This window comes from Glycine max, chromosome 7 (assembly GCF_000004515.6).
Source record: "Glycine max cultivar Williams 82 chromosome 7, Glycine_max_v4.0, whole genome shotgun sequence".
In the NCBI taxonomy this organism is placed as follows: domain Eukaryota; kingdom Viridiplantae; phylum Streptophyta; class Magnoliopsida; order Fabales; family Fabaceae; genus Glycine; species Glycine max.
In genome coordinates, this window is record NC_038243.2 from 9,575,684 (window position 1) to 9,594,373 (window position 18,690).

The 18,690-nt window shown below is 33.0% G+C and overlaps 2 protein-coding genes across 2 annotated transcripts; one reads left to right on the top strand and one right to left on the bottom strand.

The window, feature by feature from the left end:
- Window positions 1-1,328: 1,328 nt before the first annotated feature.
- LOC100819532 (zinc finger protein VAR3, chloroplastic) lies at window positions 1,329-6,778 on the bottom strand. Its single transcript, XM_003528929.5, has 8 exons — window positions 6,323-6,778; window positions 5,442-5,559; window positions 4,686-5,041; window positions 3,783-3,899; window positions 3,313-3,432; window positions 1,991-2,083; window positions 1,729-1,827; window positions 1,329-1,646 (listed from the first exon to the last, which is right to left on the bottom strand). Exons 1-8 carry the CDS (start codon window positions 6,691-6,693, stop codon window positions 1,532-1,534), a joined length of 1,389 nt encoding a protein of 462 aa, XP_003528977.1. The 5' UTR covers window positions 6,694-6,778; the 3' UTR covers window positions 1,329-1,531.
- A 4,689-nt stretch (window positions 6,779-11,467) lies between these two features.
- On the top strand, window positions 11,468-18,059 carry LOC100775694 (prostaglandin E synthase 2). The gene is made up of 6 exons (XM_003528932.5): window positions 11,468-11,956; window positions 13,026-13,160; window positions 13,265-13,349; window positions 14,119-14,213; window positions 16,777-16,944; window positions 17,547-18,059. The coding sequence occupies exons 1-6, from the start codon at window positions 11,662-11,664 to the stop codon at window positions 17,705-17,707; spliced, it is 939 nt and encodes a 312-aa protein (XP_003528980.1). The 5' UTR covers window positions 11,468-11,661; the 3' UTR covers window positions 17,708-18,059.
- Window positions 18,060-18,690: the final 631 nt, after the last annotated feature.

Consider the following 18,690-nt stretch of genomic DNA (forward strand, 5'->3'; position numbering starts at 1 on the left):
ATCTTAATGTGGCTTTTGTCCATCTTCCTTTGGTAATCCTAATCTCCTTATTGACTTAGTATCTTCCAACACATTCATCGTTTCTCAATGCTCATGGGGACGGTGTTTAAGAAGCATTAATAATAGAAGAAATTCTGTTCTTGATTTATTTCATTTGAGAAGACATATTAACCTTTTATCATGCAACAGAGTATGTAAAAATTTAGTATATTGTTATACATTTTTATCTTGGCCCCATTGCACCACTTACCCTGAAGTTGTGATAAATTTATCTTTTAAGCATAATATTTTTAAATGCCTAAACATATTTGTTTCAGCTTGAAAGCTGCCTTAGCTAATAGGATATACATTGTTGATTGAAGTGCTTGTTGCACTAGGCAGTGGGTTTCTTGAATGCTATTGTTCATTCCATGCAAAGGAATTGTTTCCTTTTAGTGTTCCTCTGGTATATCGAAAGATGGATGGATGAGGGAATAAACACTCCAATTGGAAGGACATGGAGCAGTGAAAGAGAGAAAGAACATTTGTAGTCCCACTTAAATATTCTTCTTTCTCATTTTGGACATAATGAGAATGAGAATTATACATCTTTTTTATTTAGGATATTTATGTCATTTTATACTTGTATCTTTTTTTTCCTTTTTTACTTTTTACTCAACCAAAAAATTTAAAAAATCATCTCACTTTTTAGTTTTTACTCTTTTTCTCCCTCAACTTTCATAAATCAAGCATGGCCTTAACTTTTTATTTTTATTTTTTATTAATCCAGTTACTGTTTTAATGTTAAGATAAATCAATGGGTGCCAATTTAGGAGCTTGAACCTCTAAATAGTTTTTGCTTTATATAGTGCTTTTCTGCTTTAAGAAACTTAAGGTGTGTTTGGAGAGTTATAAAATGCCTGGAAAACTGGAATTCAGTTGAAGCTATTAAAAGCATTTCATTCATGAAAAATCCTTGTTGAGATTATTCATCTCAGCAGTAAATTTTGACGGGTGAATTCACTAAGAATATAAAATATGAAAAAGCCATGGAAAAATTGTTGAAACAGTAACCATCAACGGTTAATGGAGAAAGAAATTCAGAATCCCCATATGTGTAGGTAGAAATTAAATTCCTTATTTTAAGATAAATTAAATTCAGAAATCACGTGTATTCTAAGTGTGGGTGCAAATATATATTTCCATAAGAGTTCCCTGGGGCTATGTTTGAAATCAGAAACAATTTTTTTTTATCTGAAACAAAATAAAGCTATAACAACATTCACAAGATTCAATCTCTGTAAATTTACTTTTAGATCTGTACATGATTATATTAAAACACATTCATATGCAATCAAATAACTTTAAAGTATCTCTAATTATCGTTTTTGTACCATTTCCAATAAGTGAAGAAGCACTTAGCACCATTAATTGGAAGATTGAGAAAGAAAAATGGGCAGAGAATGCATCAATAACAAAATATTTGTTACAGCCCACCAGCACAATTGTGACCTCCCTATATGATATAGCCCGATGGCGTTTTTTCCCCTAATCAGTTTGATCGTCTCCATTCATGGTCCTCATAGTCAACGGTTGGTTGTTCTTTAGGGCGTTCAGCATTGCACTTCAGGCAAGCCATATTTCTTGCATAATTGTAGAAATCGCATCTACAGGCAGTAATACATGAAACAAGAAACTTTAAGCGTGCAAGGAAAGATGGGAAGAGAAGGAAGAAAAACAAGGACTTACTTGGGGCAACTCCAATCCCCACTATATTTCTTGGAACTTGGGTTTGGCTCTTGACAATGCAAACACTTCATTTTACTAGCAAAATTCATGAACCCACACCTACATACATAGGAACATCCACGAAAAAATGGAACAAACTGTTTAGAGCCAGTGTCAACATATTGATTACATACTCCTTGCATAATGGAAGAAATCAGCTATACATGATGTAAGATGGGAAACAAGGTGTTTTTAGGTTGGGGGGAAGAGAAACATGACTTACCCGGGACAATTCCAGTCCCCAGGATGTTTCTTAGGCCTTGTCTCAGGACAACGCAAACATTTCGTGTTCCTAGCATAATTCATGAACCCACATCTACATATACAAAAACATCATGAGAAGGTATCTTAACTGTTAAAAAGTCATTGACTCTAGTCATCTATTGTTATACTTGGATATCAATAATCATAATATCATAATATAATATAAATTTTGCTCTTGCTCATTCATGTTGTAACTACTTTTAGCTGAAATTTTACTGTCATTAACAGTTTTAGCTAGAGATGGATAAAAGTCATAAAGGAGCAATAAATTGTTGTAATAGCATATCGGTAACATGTTTGCAGGTAGTATCATAACAAGTAACTATTGTTACAGTAGAAATAAAGGGAAGAAGATATTTGATAAGAGTGTGATTTAATCAATTAAAATCATAATATATATGGCCGCCCTAATGACCAAAACTTTATCCCTCCACCAGTACTCCATAACATAGCAATAAAATGCACAGAATAGATTAGACTGCAGCAAAAATAGATTAGATATACAGGGCTTATTTAATATATAATCAAGTCTATAATATACTGGAATAGTTACATCATGAGGTTGTTTATTCCAGTGATATGATCATATGGATGAGTTTGCGGGAAGAGAACTTCTAAAACTGAAGCTTTGAGGAATCCAATTATTAATGCAAAGTGAGAGACCTAAAATTATTCATTGGTGCCAAATGCAGCTGACCAACAAAGTGCAAATACTCTGGTAAAAGAATACAAGACATAAAACAGATAGCAAGCAGAATGGTATTTTAAATACTCTGATATTTGTAATTAAAAAAATATATGAATTAATTAAGAAACTCATGTTAAATAAAAGGATCATATTAAAAATTTTCAGAATGTTGTACATTCCAAACAGAAAAAAAAGCCCCCAAAAAATCAGGGTACAATAGTTGCAGGTAATTATCACAGTCAAATTGTACGTTACAAGTTTCTTTAACTTTCTGGATAAGGCTTCAATAAGGGCCCAACCAAGAAAAAAAGCTTACTATATCATGAAATATCTTTACAAAACTAAAAACTTATGAGAAAGAGATGAAGCATGAAATATGAAAGACATTAAAGGAAAGAATAGTAACAAAATCTAGAGATACATTACAAAATTGTTACGATATCGATGTCTGAAAGCTATCAATGTTTAAATTTATAGACAAGTCAGCAAAATTTTAATTATTGACATGAAAATGATTCATCTTCTATCATAGGAAACAGAAACTAAAAATATGATCAACAGAAATTTTCTTGTCAACAAAATAGGGGACTCACTGTGGGCAAGTCCAATCTCCTTTTTTCCTTTCAACTTCAATGGTATTAGCTTCCTTCGCCGGCCCCTCTATTTTGCATTCTAGACATAGTCTGTTTCTGGCAAAATTTAAATAATTGCATCTGTAGCAAAACCAAAAAGCAACCATCAGCAGACCAGAAGACACCAAATAAGGGATAATTGAACACATATATAATGTATTTGATGACAGCATCAGAACAGAGGAAAAATAAAAGAATTTTTTTTGAGTCATTTAAGAATTAAGATACTAGGCATGCATATTTGCATATGAACAGCACAACAAAGAAAACACATGAGACAAAAATTCAACGAAGAGGTTAAGAGGCACTTCATATAGTTCTGTTGGTATTAACTGGCATTATCATGTTCTTTTTGAAAAGGAAGCTAACAGACACACAGAAATTGGCCATGCCTTATGAGAAAAGCTAGTAAGCAAGTAGAGAGGACTTACTCAGGACAGGTCCAATCTCCTGGCTTCATTTGAACAGTAAACGGGTTAATATCCTTAGGCTTGTCTTCCTTACAATTCAGGCATTGTGTATTTCTAGAAAAGTTCATGAAATTGCATCTGCAAGAAATTTTGGGTAAAACTCTTAACGGTGAATTATTAAGTTGTCGAGATCTAATTTAAGATTCAAATGACATGGAACATTTCCACTAACACGAACAATTGTGGAAAGTTAAATCATCAATATTCATGATAAGGAAGAAGTGTACTAACAAAAGGGATATAAAATCAATACAATCATTGACCAGCCAAAAATACTTTGGATTACATACCATCACTAAAAACCATCACTTAGAAAATAATTTGAATCATTCACAAAATGGGTATAAATAAAACAAATACATCCATCCCACTGGTCAACAATTCTTCTAAATTAGTATTATCACTAAAAACTATCTCACAGGAAAAAGAAAAGAAATGATAAAAAAAAAACTTGTATGACTGACAAAAGGGATATAGTTATAAAACAAATCTACTCATCCACTAGCCAAAAATACTTCTGAAAGAATACTAACATTAAAAAAAATCAAACCAAAAATAAATTTTATTATGCATGAACAAAGTATAATTCTTACTGCACGTTTTAAGATAAAGCTTTATATCTATAATATCTAGTTGCTCTTAACCTAGTAAAAGTTGCAGAGAATCAATAGATGATATTGATAGATCACTTGCTTGATTTGGAAGTTAAATGCAAGGTGGATGGAGAAAATTCACTTCTGCACTAACAATTCCTTTCAAATTTTATGTGAAAATGCAAAAACTGAAATTTCACGAATTCATGTGCAGAAGTTACTACTTACTACACACAAAAAAAATATGATTCCATGAGCAAAAATAACTCACTTTGGACACATCCAGTCACCTTTCTTCATCTCAACATCTTTAAACAATTGATTAGTCGTAACACTTAGAGATTGGCCTTCTACCACACCATCCTGTGCAGTAGGCTTTGAACGAGCAGGAGCAGGGGCAGGAGCAGGGGACTCACTCAACTCAATTAGCTGAGAGAGAAGTTTTCTGACAGATGATTCAATAACTTCCCGGCCCGGTGGTTTGTCTCCTCCAGAAAGCACAAGTGGATCTAGTGCGTAGAACAAAAGTATTCGAACTATATCAACAGTTCGGGCATCAGTTTCAAAATCCTTCAGAATCACATAAGCTCTATCACAAGAGCTTCGTAGATAGCAAGCACCACAAACCTAGATGGAAGCAAAATGCCCCCTCAAACTCAGGCAGAAAAATAAAAATAATAATAATAAAATAAAATTCCATCTCATACTGTCATATACATAGACTAATAATAACAAGCAACAACAGTTAACATCTCACTTCGTTGACTAGAAGAAAGACTAACAATACACTGTCTAACACTCACGCTTCAGTATTGAGTAAAATTCCGCACTACTATTTATGAGAACAGTATGAGATTTCATTCACACAATAATAGTGTGTTAAAAAGGGAACGTTAAATCAATGCATAATTTCTTCACATTTATCTATAATAACTATTACTTGCAAGTTGCAACCGATAACTTCAAAAAACATAAATACTTCCGATGAAAAATTGAAAAAAAAATAAAAATGAACTAACACACATACATCCCCTTCATCTAATTGCAGGTGTGCTCTCAGCCTCTTAGCTGAATTAACAGCTTTACGGAGAAGATTAGGGCACCCACCCTCAACCACTGCTTGGATATCATTTGTAGGCAGCAAACTGCATAGCATAACAAGCAACCAAACAAAATTTATATCAAAACTGAACAAGTAATAATAATAATAACTCTTAGAAAGTGGGTTATGGGTCTAACTCAACCCTATAAACCAGCTTGTAAGGTGAGGGTTGCCCCAAATTATATACACTACTTTAGCCTCATCACTAGTTGACATGGAATCTCCAACACACCCCTCTCATGCCGAGCACTGGACATCTTGAAAGTGAATTTTGCAAGACTAGACATCTGCAGGTGATCCGATAACGGGTGACACCATAGGTCCAACAAACAATCACTAGGTAGGCTCTGATACCATATAACCTCAGATATACATATGCCCTTCTCATCATTAATTCTTACAAGTTACAAAGCCATATTGAGTAAAGGCAAAACCAACAATAACGACAGTTTTTTCCCTCATTCATCACATAAACTAAAGTTCTGTTTGGATAAACTTTTCAACAAAAACACATAGGCACTTACAGGAGGAGGAAAAAAAAAATTCTATAATTTGTAGAAGTTCTTTCAATTAGCCTCTCCAAAAGCTCTTTTTAACTCATGGAAGAAACTTAATTCATTTGAGGGTATAAGGTTCTGGTTTAGACTTAACTCAAAGGAGAGACTTAATTCATTTTACCTTTTTATTTTCTTCTCTTACACATTCTCGAGAAGTTTTTTTTTTTTTTTTTCTAAACAGACCCAAGTAATTGTTCACCAAGTTCAATTTTTTTTTTCGAACAAAAAGGAAAAAAGAGAAAAACGAACTTGAAAAGGTCGTAACGGTCACGCGCGAAGCTGAGACAAGCGTCCTTGAGAGAGTTCATGTTGGCGTAAAGGCTTACGGTGTCGTCGGAAGAGGAGGTTTTGGGGAGGTAGCCTTTGGTGTTCAAGCGGTCGACGAAGGAGACCCATTCCGGCCAGGGGTGGTCGACGGAGGGTAGGGTTTCTGCGGCGGCGGCGGCGGCGGCGGAGAAGGAGGAGGAGGAAGAGGAATCGGGGCGGAGGAAGCACGGCGGGAAGGGAATGGGTTTGAAGAAGAGAAAGGGAGAGTGGGGAGTTACAGTTACGGGTGCAGTTCTACGGGTGCGGAAGAGTGCGGTTCCGATTCCGTACAGTGTGAGCTTAGAAGATGACATTTTTTAGTTTTAGCTTTCTCCCCCTTCGCCTCACTCTCACTCAGGTTTATCTCAACGGAGCACACTACCAGGGTTTTGGAGTCTGGACTAGATGATAATATTTATAATACTATTAGTAGTAGAAAACTATAAATAAATGGGCTAAATTATTTACTTGAAATATTTGAGAATTTTTAAGTGAACTTTTAATATGGTTATTAGAAGATATTAATTCCTTAAATCAATCTTAATTAAATAAAAACTCTTACATGATTAATGACCTAAAAAATAATTGAGGACTGTTTGAATTTTTTTTAAGTTGAAGGATATATTGAATAATTTAACTTAATAAATTAATAATCTAACTAAGTGAGACAAACTTAATTAGCCACACATGCTTAATTCATGAAAGAGAAGTTGAACTCAATTCCTACAAAAGCACAACCTTGTCTTGCAGAAGGACTAATTTTTAGACTAAATAATATATATATATATATATATATATATATATATATATATATATATATATATAATTTTATACATCTTTTGTAAGTTTTTTTTTAAAATCTGTAATTAATAATTAAAAGTGAAAAATATCCATAATAAATATCCCCTTCATATCATGAAATATTTTCTTGGCAAATTGGTTGGTCTTTCAATAATAATGTTAATGTTAATTCCAAAATTTCGACTATTAATATAAGGAAGTAATTTTGAGATTGAGTGAAAAGGTTGTGAAATTACAGGTATGATTATCATTCTTAAAGAAAGTGTCTCGTATAATCATGAGAAATAATTAAGTAGTATTTGTTTGAAAAGTTTTAAAAGTTATTCATCACGTTATAAATCGGAATTCTTAAGATAAGAAAAATCACCCCTAACATGAGTACAAGGGATGAGAGAGAGACTCTTGTAAGTGTGATAATGTTTCTTATTTCTTATAATTCTTGATTAAATATTTGATTTATAAGGTGATACATATTTAGGAAGCATTTTTCAAGTTTATTCAAAAACTTGTAGTGTTATTAAGATATTGAATATTTGTTGAGATATTCCCATAAATGTGGGAATTTGGTGCTGAACTACAATAATTTTTTATTCTTTTTTGTTATTTTTATCCTTAGTATTCTGTCATTTGATCCTTATTATGTATGTGTGAAAGATGTTCCTAATAATGATATCAAAATTATGATGTGGTCAGATGAATAATAAAACAAGTATTGATAGAAAATCTATTTGAAAATTTGTGTCAAAAGTTTTTTGGATTTGTGATATGAAAGTCAAATTGTTGGTGGTAAGTAATAATGATGCAAATATAGGTAATGCCACCATTTTGATACTTATGAATTTTGAGTAGCAAAAGCATGACATGAGAGAGAAAAAAACATGAAGATGGTGTGAATGTATGAATGCATGAATTTTGATGATACGAAAGAAGAATCAAACAAGGTCGCTTCAAAGGATAAACATTTGCTTCAAGATTAATTTAAGATTGTTTCAACAAACAAATCATTGTTTCAAGATTCGCTAAAGATCAAGCCTTGCCTTAGAACAAAGGGTTTCAAAGTCATGCAAGGCTCTGGTAATCGATTACCAGGAAGTGTAATTGATTAGGAGAGAAGAATGAAAAATAGTTGTTGAAAAGAGTTTTGAATTTGATTTTTGAACATGTAATCGATTACCAGTAACAAAACTCTGAAAATTCAAATTCAAAAGTCATGACCCTTCAAATTATAACTGTATAATCAATTACACAAACATTGTAATCGATTACCAGTGGAGAGTTTTCAGAAAATCTGCCAACAGTCACATCTTTTGATTGGATTTGTGAATGACCATCAAAGGCCTATAAATAGGTGACTTGGGTACGAATTTTGAAGAGAGATTTTTTTGTTCAAAATGTCTTATCCTCTCAAAAGGAAATGAGAGAGATTCCAAGAGAACTTCATTGCCAAATGCTCTCTCAAAAGAAACTCTTGGGCAAACACTTGCAAATCTATTAAGAGTTTCTCCATGGACTTCAATTATAATATCCTTCTCTTCAAGAGAGAATTCTTCTTTCTTTCTTCTCATTCAAAGAGATTGATTAAGGGACTGAGGGTCTCTTAAGTTGTAAGGATTTCTGAACACAAGGGATGTGTTGTCTCTGTGTGGTTCAGACTTTGTAAATGGATTTTTACAAAGGGAGTGGAAAATCTCAAGTGGGTTGCTTGAGTACTGAACGTAGACACGGATTTTGCCGAACCAATATAAAAATTGTATTTGCATTCTCTCTTCCCTTATCTCATTTATTTTGTTGCAATCAATTTTGTCTTGCATGTTTAAAGAACATTATTAAATTGATTACTGCTTCTTCTGCACTCTAAGCCTATCCCTCTTAAGTTATTGAGGCCGCTGGTCCAACAGATGGTTGCAAGAAAGGACTTTCATGACACTAATGAGACTGGGTGTTGAGGAGGCTAAGGATGTGGTTTGGAAACTTTGTTTGAGAGACCAATTGTGAATGTAATTCCAAATTCCCAATTATTAGTTAATAGTTATAGTGATTCATTTTGAGATTAAGTAAAAAGTTGTGATCATTGCTTAGTGTGTGATAATCAAAGGGGGACGACTTCTAAAAGAAGCAATTAGTTTAGTGTTTATTCAATAAGTCTTTAAATGTTATTCATCACACTATAAATCAAGGGGTTTGATATGAGAATAAGCAACCTAACTTGAAGAAGCCATCATGTATCGAGTAATAGTTAATATTTGTTGAAATATTATTTAATGTGATACACTATTTAAAAAAGAATTTTCAAATTATTTGAAAAACTCATATTTAAAAGGTGATACATTATTTGGGGAGGATTTTTCAAGTTATTTGAAAAACTTTAATCTTATTTAAGATAATGAATATTTGTTGAAATATTATTTAATGTGTCAAATCACATTATTTTTATATTCTTAATCTATTTCTATTTATTGTATTGTTTATGTTATATCATTTTATTCCTGTTGTGTGTGTTGAGGGAGGGCAAGTCCTCAATAGTCTTAAATATGTTTTACATTTATGTAAATTAAAGTTTTTATCATGGTAATGTTGTTGCTAATTGTTTCTTTTTATCTTTTATATAACAAGTTAAGACATGCTTCTGTGATTGTCAAAACCACTTGTAGAAACTAAAATTAAAAACAGTTTTATTTGTGAAGGCCAAAATAAAACTTGCAATATTTTACACATGACAACAAATCGCTATTTGTACAATGACATAAAACACATTTTTCTAACATTAGTATGCTTGGTGTTTATGATTAATTTAAAATATAAAATAATTGATGTTTATGATTATTTCAGTTTGATTCTTGTGTTATTAAAAAGTTATAAACAAAAACTCTCGTTATACTAAAAGTATCATTATACTTAATACTTTTGTGTTTATGATTAATTTAAGATATAAAATAAATTTCAAATGAATATTTTGTATATAGAAACACAAAAATGATTTACATTTATAATTTAAAGAACTAAAATAAAGTTTATTTATCATAACTCAATAGTTTAATAGTGTTGTATAAATTATTGTTGTATAAATAATTATCTTGATGATCAATTTGATCATCAAATTGTATTAAAGTTTCAATTAGGTTCCCATATTTTAACAACCTCCAATTAAGTTTCATATTTTTTTAAAACGCTCCAATGTTACCCTTTCTGTCAGTCTCAACTGACATAGTAAAAAAAGTGTTACGTTTCCGTCTCTTTTCCTGACTATACATTTTGGCGATTGTTGTTTAGTAGTCGTTAAAAACCGCCACAATAATTAGTGATGCATAACAAAAATTGCCTAATACGAAGAACAACCCAAAAAATAGGAGAAAAAAATGGATATCAGCAACATCAACGAAGCATGAACAAATTTATTTTTCAAAAGCAATATACTTTCCAAGAATTTGTTTAAGCGACCCCATCAAGTGTTCGTGAAAATGCCAAACATAAACTCCTCCCTCCACACCCAATCCATCAGCACATGAAGATTACCCAGATTTCTCCCCCTAACAAAATCGCGACTCTCCCAACCCCAAATTTGCGGAGCGTGAATGCATGCAATGCGAATCCTCAGATTTTAATTGAGGGACAAGGTTGCGCATCATCGGAAGGCTGCACAAGTAGCAGATCTTGGTGCTTGGCTATGGTGAGGTAAAGGAGTGGCGGTGCTGTGTGTGTTTTGGTTGTGCATTTGTGGAGGAGATGGCGCTGACTTGCTGGTGGTGCAACCATGTTAGGTGGGAGTCGCCGCGTTAAACATTTTTAACGGTTTCAATTGAAATTCACGAAAAGAATAACATTGAAACATTTTTAAAAATATGAAAACTTAATTGGGTATTTTTTTTAAATATATGGACCTAATTGAACACTTTAATACATTTTCACAATCAAACTGAACATTAGACCTAAATTATTATATGACTTATTGCACAAATAACAATGCTGATAATTTATAATTGGATCTTATTGTAATGTAATGATTTTCATGGTTCAAATCTGTGCTTAGTAAAAATGTCTACAATTATTAAATAAAATTATTTCTCAAACATTTTAAAAAGCAATAATACTAGAGGTTTAGAGTTAAAATGTGAGAATGTAATAACCTATTTTCTCATATAATAATTAATTAATTAATTAATTATTGATTTGAATAATATTAAATTCAATTTTTTAAATTAAATTGTTGGGTTGGATAAGATTGGGATCCATATAATATAACGAGTACCAAAAATAAATAAATAATAATAGTTAAAAAAAGAGTGTGAATAAGTTTTGGATCACGTGGAGAGCACAGACAGAGAACAAAGGCTAAAACCCTGTCCCGTGGATCTACGAAACCCACATAAACCCTCTCTCCCTCCCAACGACCGAGGAAGCCATCAAAATCATCGCAACGTGAAAGTGAGAGTGAGAGTGAAAGAGATCTGATTGTGTTGTGAATCAATCTCAGACACGACGCTATGAGAAGGGTACCTTCCATTCTCTTCAGAACCCTCACGTCCCCTCGCGTCGCCACCTCTTTCTCCGTCCCCAACCGCCTTCTCCAGGCCGCGCTCTACCGCAGCGCCGCCGCCCGCTCTCACCGCCGCCGCTTCTCCTCGCTCCTCGGTCCTCTCGCCGCCGCGTCTCTCGGCGTTGCTGGGGCTCTGGTCTCTCAGGAAGTCCTCGCCAAGGAGCCCCCGCCGCCAGAGGCTCTCCCGAACGACGTCGTTCTTTACCAGTTCGAGGCTTGCCCTTTCTGCAACAAAGTCAAAGGTAAAAGAAAAAAAACTAACAGCTGATTTAACAAAATCTAGCTGTTAAATCATGTTATGTTGTACTATTGATCATCACACCCCCGGAGCCATTTGATTTTAGATAAATTAAATAGGTTTGATACATTAGTAAGTCCCTACACTTTTTGGAAAATTTTAATTAGGTCCTTCAATTAAAAAAAAAAAGAAGTGATTTTGTCCTTGATCTTCTACAATTTTTGTAACAATTTGTGGTGATTTTACTAACTTCAGGATCCCAATAACAAGAATGATAGAAGATCAAGTATCCAATTATAATTTTTAAGTTTAGGAATCTAATTAAAATTTTCAAATCGTTCATTTTACTCTTATATCCAATTATAAACTGCTATGTGGGTAAGTTTGTCGATTTTACAATATTCACTTTCAAATTCATTCCTACCATGATTTCTGATTGGTATGTGTAGAAATTAAATTCATTAAAAATTCTTCATAGATATTTCATATTGTACCCAGAATTTACTTATGTTTTTAATAAGTTTAATATATGTCAAAATGAAGTTGATCAATGAAGAATTAACTAGTTTTTAGATTATATGATTTTTTTAATTCTTGATCCACTTAACAAAAAGTCTTAATCTAATGGTTGGATTGATGGAATTCAATGTAACTGAGTAAGTTTGGCAGTACTTAGTGTATGTTTGGTCATGGGTCAGATGCGTGTGTTTATGTTAGATTCCACATTCAAAAGCTGAAGCATTGAGTCATTGAAATACAAAGAGCCAAGCCAAGCATGCGCTTATTCCTCAGAGTAAGTAGATTCCTTGAGTTATGTGAGAATTTTAAAAAGAAGCATTGAGTCATAGAAAGAGAATGGAAAAATGACACATTGGTTGTCAATTGTTGCTTCTAAATGAGGCTGTATTTTTCACTCTATTGATTTATCTCATATATAATGGTGAGCATGGGCTAGGATATTGGTGCCTATTCTGCCATACATCCGTCTCTTTTATTGCTGTAGTTTTTCCATTGAGATTTCACAACATTTTTTTCCTGGTTTCTGTTATTGATATTTTTACTTGCTTTACCAGCATTTTTGGACTACTACGATATACCTTACAAAATTGTGGAGGTCAACCCTCTCAGTAAGAAAGAAATCAAATGGTCTGAGTATCAGAAGGTGCCAATACTGATGGTAGATGGTGAACAGCTAAATGATTCATCAGGTTTTTACATTTTCCCTTGAAAATTGATTGTGAAATTTTATGATGGACTTGTGTCCATTGAACATGTCACTATAATTTTTCACTGATGTTTGTTTGTTTGGCAGTTATAATTGATAAGCTGGGACATAAGATTCTGTCCAAGAAAATTGTAGATTCAACTTCTGAGGACGAAGAGACAAAATGGCGGCGGTATGGTTTTCTTTCTTTTGGCCTTGTTTTATTTTTCAATCAAGCATGTTTCTAATAAATGTAACAGGGTGAAGTCACTGATTTTTTTCTTTAAAAGTTTGATTGAATTTCATTTTTCCAATTTTAAGAAGTTGTTTTCAGTTTCACACTTTCATTTGAACCAACTAAAAAGGAGATATTGCTCAGTGGACTGGAAGAGAAACCTTTCTTTCTTCCTCAATTACTCTGCTTTTTGTTCTAAACTTTACCATTAGGATTGAAGAAAATATATTTACTGATGATTTTATAACATTTCACTTATCTTTTTATGCTTAGATTCAGCATATAAATGCAGTGTGCTATTGTGCTAACAAGCATAACTGGACATTTATGTTAAAACAGTATAAATTAAGTCACTACTCCCTTTGTGTGTGATCCTGTTAAATTGTTGGCTTTCTTTCTCTTTGGCGATTTGATTGCAGTCATCTTTTATTACACTTAACATGTTAGGAATCTTATGTTTCTATGGGTTGGATTTTGGTTAACCTTCTAATCTTTCAATTGTTTACTTTTGACTCCCTTGATTTGTATTGTTGGTTCAATATTCCAATAAGAGGCCTTACTATATCTGTTAGGCAAGATGCAATATGCAATATGACAACTTGAATTGCTGTCAGTAATTTGTACCCGTTAGAGGGAAGTCAGACAAAAACTCTGGGGAAGTGATTGAATCTATTTTAGCTTAGCATCTATATCTAACAGGCTAATTAAACTTTCTCTTCTGATATAGGTGGGTTGATAATCATTTGGTACATGTTCTGTCACCAAACATATATCGAAATACATCTGAAGCACTTGAATCCTTTGAGTATATTACGAGCAACGGTAAGTTGGTACTGACTTTTGCTGTAGAAATGATTTTTTTTACTATTAGTTTTTACACATATTTTAGCACATGTTGCGGTTTATGTTTCTTTCCACCACATTTTTTACTGTATGAAATTGCCATTTGATATTAGAGCACTTTTGGAACATAATCTGTTGCAATGAAGCAACTGTCCCAAAAGCTTAAGCTATTAGGTGAAGACACCTTAACAATTTTATATTATATTTGAGTGATACCTTTAACAACAAAATGATCCTCAAGACAATCCATTTTTGCAATAGGAGAAAAAGCATCACCATTATCCTGCCCAAAAATTTGAGTGATCCCTTTAACAAAATGAACCTCAAGACAATCCACTATAGGTCCTACTTTTATAGTGAAGACCCAAAGGCAGCCCGCAGGATTTTTACCTAGAGGTAAAGGAACCATCTCCTAAGTATGGTTTAATTCCAAAGCTTGCATTTCCTCTATAAATGCTTGATACCATCCTTAATGGGAAAGAGTTTCCTGGACAATTTTAGGGAATAGAAGACAAGGAAGACATGACAGCGTATTGAACGGAAGAAAGATGATATAACTTACATAATTATAAATAGTATGAGGATTATATGTGGAGAGAATACCTTCGCAAATAGCAATTGGGAAGTTTGAAGGAGATGAAAGCTGGTGATACAAAGAAGGTGGAGAAGCTGGAACAAGTGGCGAAACATATGTTTCAGGATCTGGTTGGGATGCTGAAACTTCACATGAATGACAATGATAAGTTTTCCAAGGATGAGCACAGTCTACTTCAAGAGTGGAGATTGGTGAAGGAAGAGAAGGACAAGCATTGTCTTCTTGAAGGGTGAAGTATGTAGAGTCATCAAAGAAAGTCATAACTGCTTAAGTAAAGAGACAATATAATGAAGGAGAGTAACACTTATAATTTTTTTTACATTGGAATATTCGAGGAAGATACATTTGATTGCACAAGCAATGGGCTTGTCTTTTCCTAGAGAAACATCATGAACAAAGTAGCTACAGCCAAAAACACAGGGGGTTTATATGTAGACTCATTAGGAAACAAAATGGAATGAGAGATCTAAATGTAAATATTTAACAAAGAGGATGGCATTAAATAAGCAGTGGTTAGGCTGTAAGAATTGCATCTGCCCAAAAAATTATAAAGACATTAGCTGAAGTGAAGGTATGGGCAGTAGCAAGAGAAGATGAGCATGTTTTCTTTCAGCAATACCTTTCTCTTGGGGTGTGAGGACAACTAGATAGATGAATCTTTCTTTTAGATGACAAAAAGGACTTGAGAAATAGAAAACTACTACTTGGTATTATCATTTTGTAAAACGTAAACTGAGTGACCAAATTGAGTAGAAATTTCTGAATATATTTTTGAAAAATTCCAAGCATTTATATGATCAATTTTTCATCCAATGGAACCAAGTACACCTTGAGAAGTCATCAATGAAGGTTACAAAATGATGAAAGCCTAGAAGTGAACTAAACACAACAAGGCCACCAAATATCTAAATGAATAATTTCAAATGTTTTGTCATACAATGCACCTGTTTTCAGGCAAAGAAAGAAACTCAAAGTAGAAGAGATATGAAGGACACAACATATATAATTGTTTGGGACGTGTTCTTTCCGGATATTATTTACTATTGTGAAAGGATCAGCTTTATACACCTCCATTCATCCTTAGTTTTTGGAACTGTAAAAATTCGGGCTTGGCGTGGAGGTGGAATCATCATGAACTGGGATGCCTTTTTTTAATTATTGAGCATATGTGGCCATTGAAAAGGCTCAGATTGATGTAGAAAAATTTCTGTAATTGACATTTTACAGTAAAAGAGCTGTGAGACACTATCTTACTGACTTGTAGAAGATATTAGAGGATATCACATGCAATCTGCTTCAGGTCTGAAAAGAGTCTAATAATTCTGACGCTGAAATGTGCGTGCATGCATGCACACAAACACACCAGCTTTCTCCTACTTTGACTTGTACAATAGTTCACACATCTAGAATCATCATTTTTTAATGAGAAACTTAACATTTTCCTGTATGTTTTGTTATTACTCAATCTGTACTTGTACATTTTCATGGGCAAAATTCACACTGTTGATGCTTTTCTTTTACCCATTCTTTTCCCTAACATGCATACAAAGAATAAATCTTTCTTCAAAACTCTCCTTGCATATTGTGCCACTTAAGATTTGAGAGCTTAAGATTTTAGTGAGAAGAGCTTGAGTGAATCACACTCGAGCTGAGACTTTTTATACATATAGAGGTCAGCAATTACATGGAAATGAAAGGGTGCAGACTGCAGCACCCAGACCAAAAATGGCTATAGCAGGAAAAAGAGAAAAAGGCAAGAAAAGCATAGAAAAATATAAAATTACATAGAAAAACACATTAATATAACAGTGCTTTATCTACTTTCAGCCGATGTATATCATGCTTACAAACCCTGAATTTACTTTATATGAACTTCTGTCCTTGGCCATGATTTATTAAACCTGAAATCTAATCATGGTGATATTTTGTTTATATTGATATTTTTAGGCAATTTCAGCTATCTTGAAAAATTTTCGGTGAAGTATGCTGGAGCTGCAGCTATGTATTTTGTGTCTAAGAAACTGAAGAAAAAATATAACATCACTGATGAACGTGCTGCTCTTTATGAGGCAGCAGAAACATGGGTAGATGCTCTGGATGGCCGGGAGTTCCTTGGTATGTACTCCACTGTTGTGTTAAGGAGATTATACTATCAATGCAAAAGCATCCATTCCCTTTCTTTGTGTGTGTGTGTAACTGTGTATAAAACTGAGGTCTCAGATATATCCAAATGCTCTAGCAAATGTTTGGAACAACTTTTTTCTAGAGAAACAATTGCTTTTTCATTAAAATTCTCTCAAGAAGTTGACCTGAAAGAAAGCAACTATTTCTCCAAAATAAGTTGAACCAGATGTTCTAATTTTATTTTATGATTTTTTTTCTGCCAAGCAAAGGAGTAACAAATAAAATAGCTTCATATATCCTTGGCCGGTCAAAGTATTGATCATGAACATGTAGTCTCCAATTTGTAGTACTTTTGATTTTCACATTGGTGGTCTCTTGTAATTTTTCACTGGATTTGTTTGATCTAAACCTCAAAAGATTATTCATAGTTAGTACCTGCACGTAACCATTTAATGCAAGTGACTTACATGTCTATCTGTTAGTTTAGCATCAAATAATCTCTGGCTTTGGCTTCTGTTAGTTAGTGAATTTTGATGAATTAGTAATCTTGCATTCATAGGATTTGAGACAATATTACTTTTCTGTCTTTTCAGGAGGGTCTAAGCCTAACTTAGCCGACCTGGCTGTTTTTGGGGTTTTAAAGCCCATACGCTATTTAAGGTCTGGCAAGGATATGGTGGAGCATACACGTATTGGCGAGTGGTATGCAAGAATGGAGAGTGCTGTGGGAGAGCCTTCCAGGATTAAAGCCTAAATTGGGTCCTTTCTTGTCCACTGGTTTCTATTATTATTGGCTTCTATTATTATTATTATGCTCTTGCTTTTGCCTCCACTGGTTTGATGGAAAACATTTAGGTTTCTCAGATAACATATTTGGCTCTTTAGAACAATACTACAAAGTGGTATTAGTCTTATATATAGGCAAAGTTTTGCTGAACAATTGATTCTTTGGAAAAATTATTCTTCTATTATAGCTGCTGTTATTGTAAAGATTAAAGAAATCTTTGAGCTGTATCAAAGAATAAGGCAACGTCTGCTATGCCTGTGATACTTTTAACACCTTGGTTTTGATTAATTTGATGTATAAATGACTTGATAGAGTTGAATATTGAGTTTGATTTTGATCACTGATGAATCGATGTAAATAAGTTATGAGAAACTGAATCGATGTAAATTAAGGATTTGTCTTCTAAATTGATTGGTACATTTTAAAAGATATAGTACTATTGATTTTGGAGAAGGCTAAGTCAACCTTTCCGTAATCAAAATATTGTAATTACCAACTCCTTGAACCCTGTTATTCTCATTATTTTGAGCGTGATTTATTGTACTTTTTAGATTGCTCACTACTTTTTCTTTTTTCTCAAAAGAAAGTTGACAAATTAAATTAAGGTTTAAATATGTTTTTGGTCCCTGATATATATTTGAATTTTATGTTTGATCTCTAATAAATTTTTCCTTTTCATATGCTCCTTGATATTTAAAAATTTTAGTTTTAGATTCCTGTTGTCAATTAAGTGATGACATGCATGTTAATTATTTGATAACGTGATTTGTGATGACTTAAAAATTATTAGTATTTGTTCGAAAATGAAATTTAAATTTTTTGACGCTAAATCATCAAAATCAATTAAAGTAAAAAATAAATAAATCTGGGAGAGGTTTTGTTTCAAATGAAAAATTGAGAAAGCATAAGTTAATTTTAACTCAGAAGCAAAATTTAATTAATTTAATCTT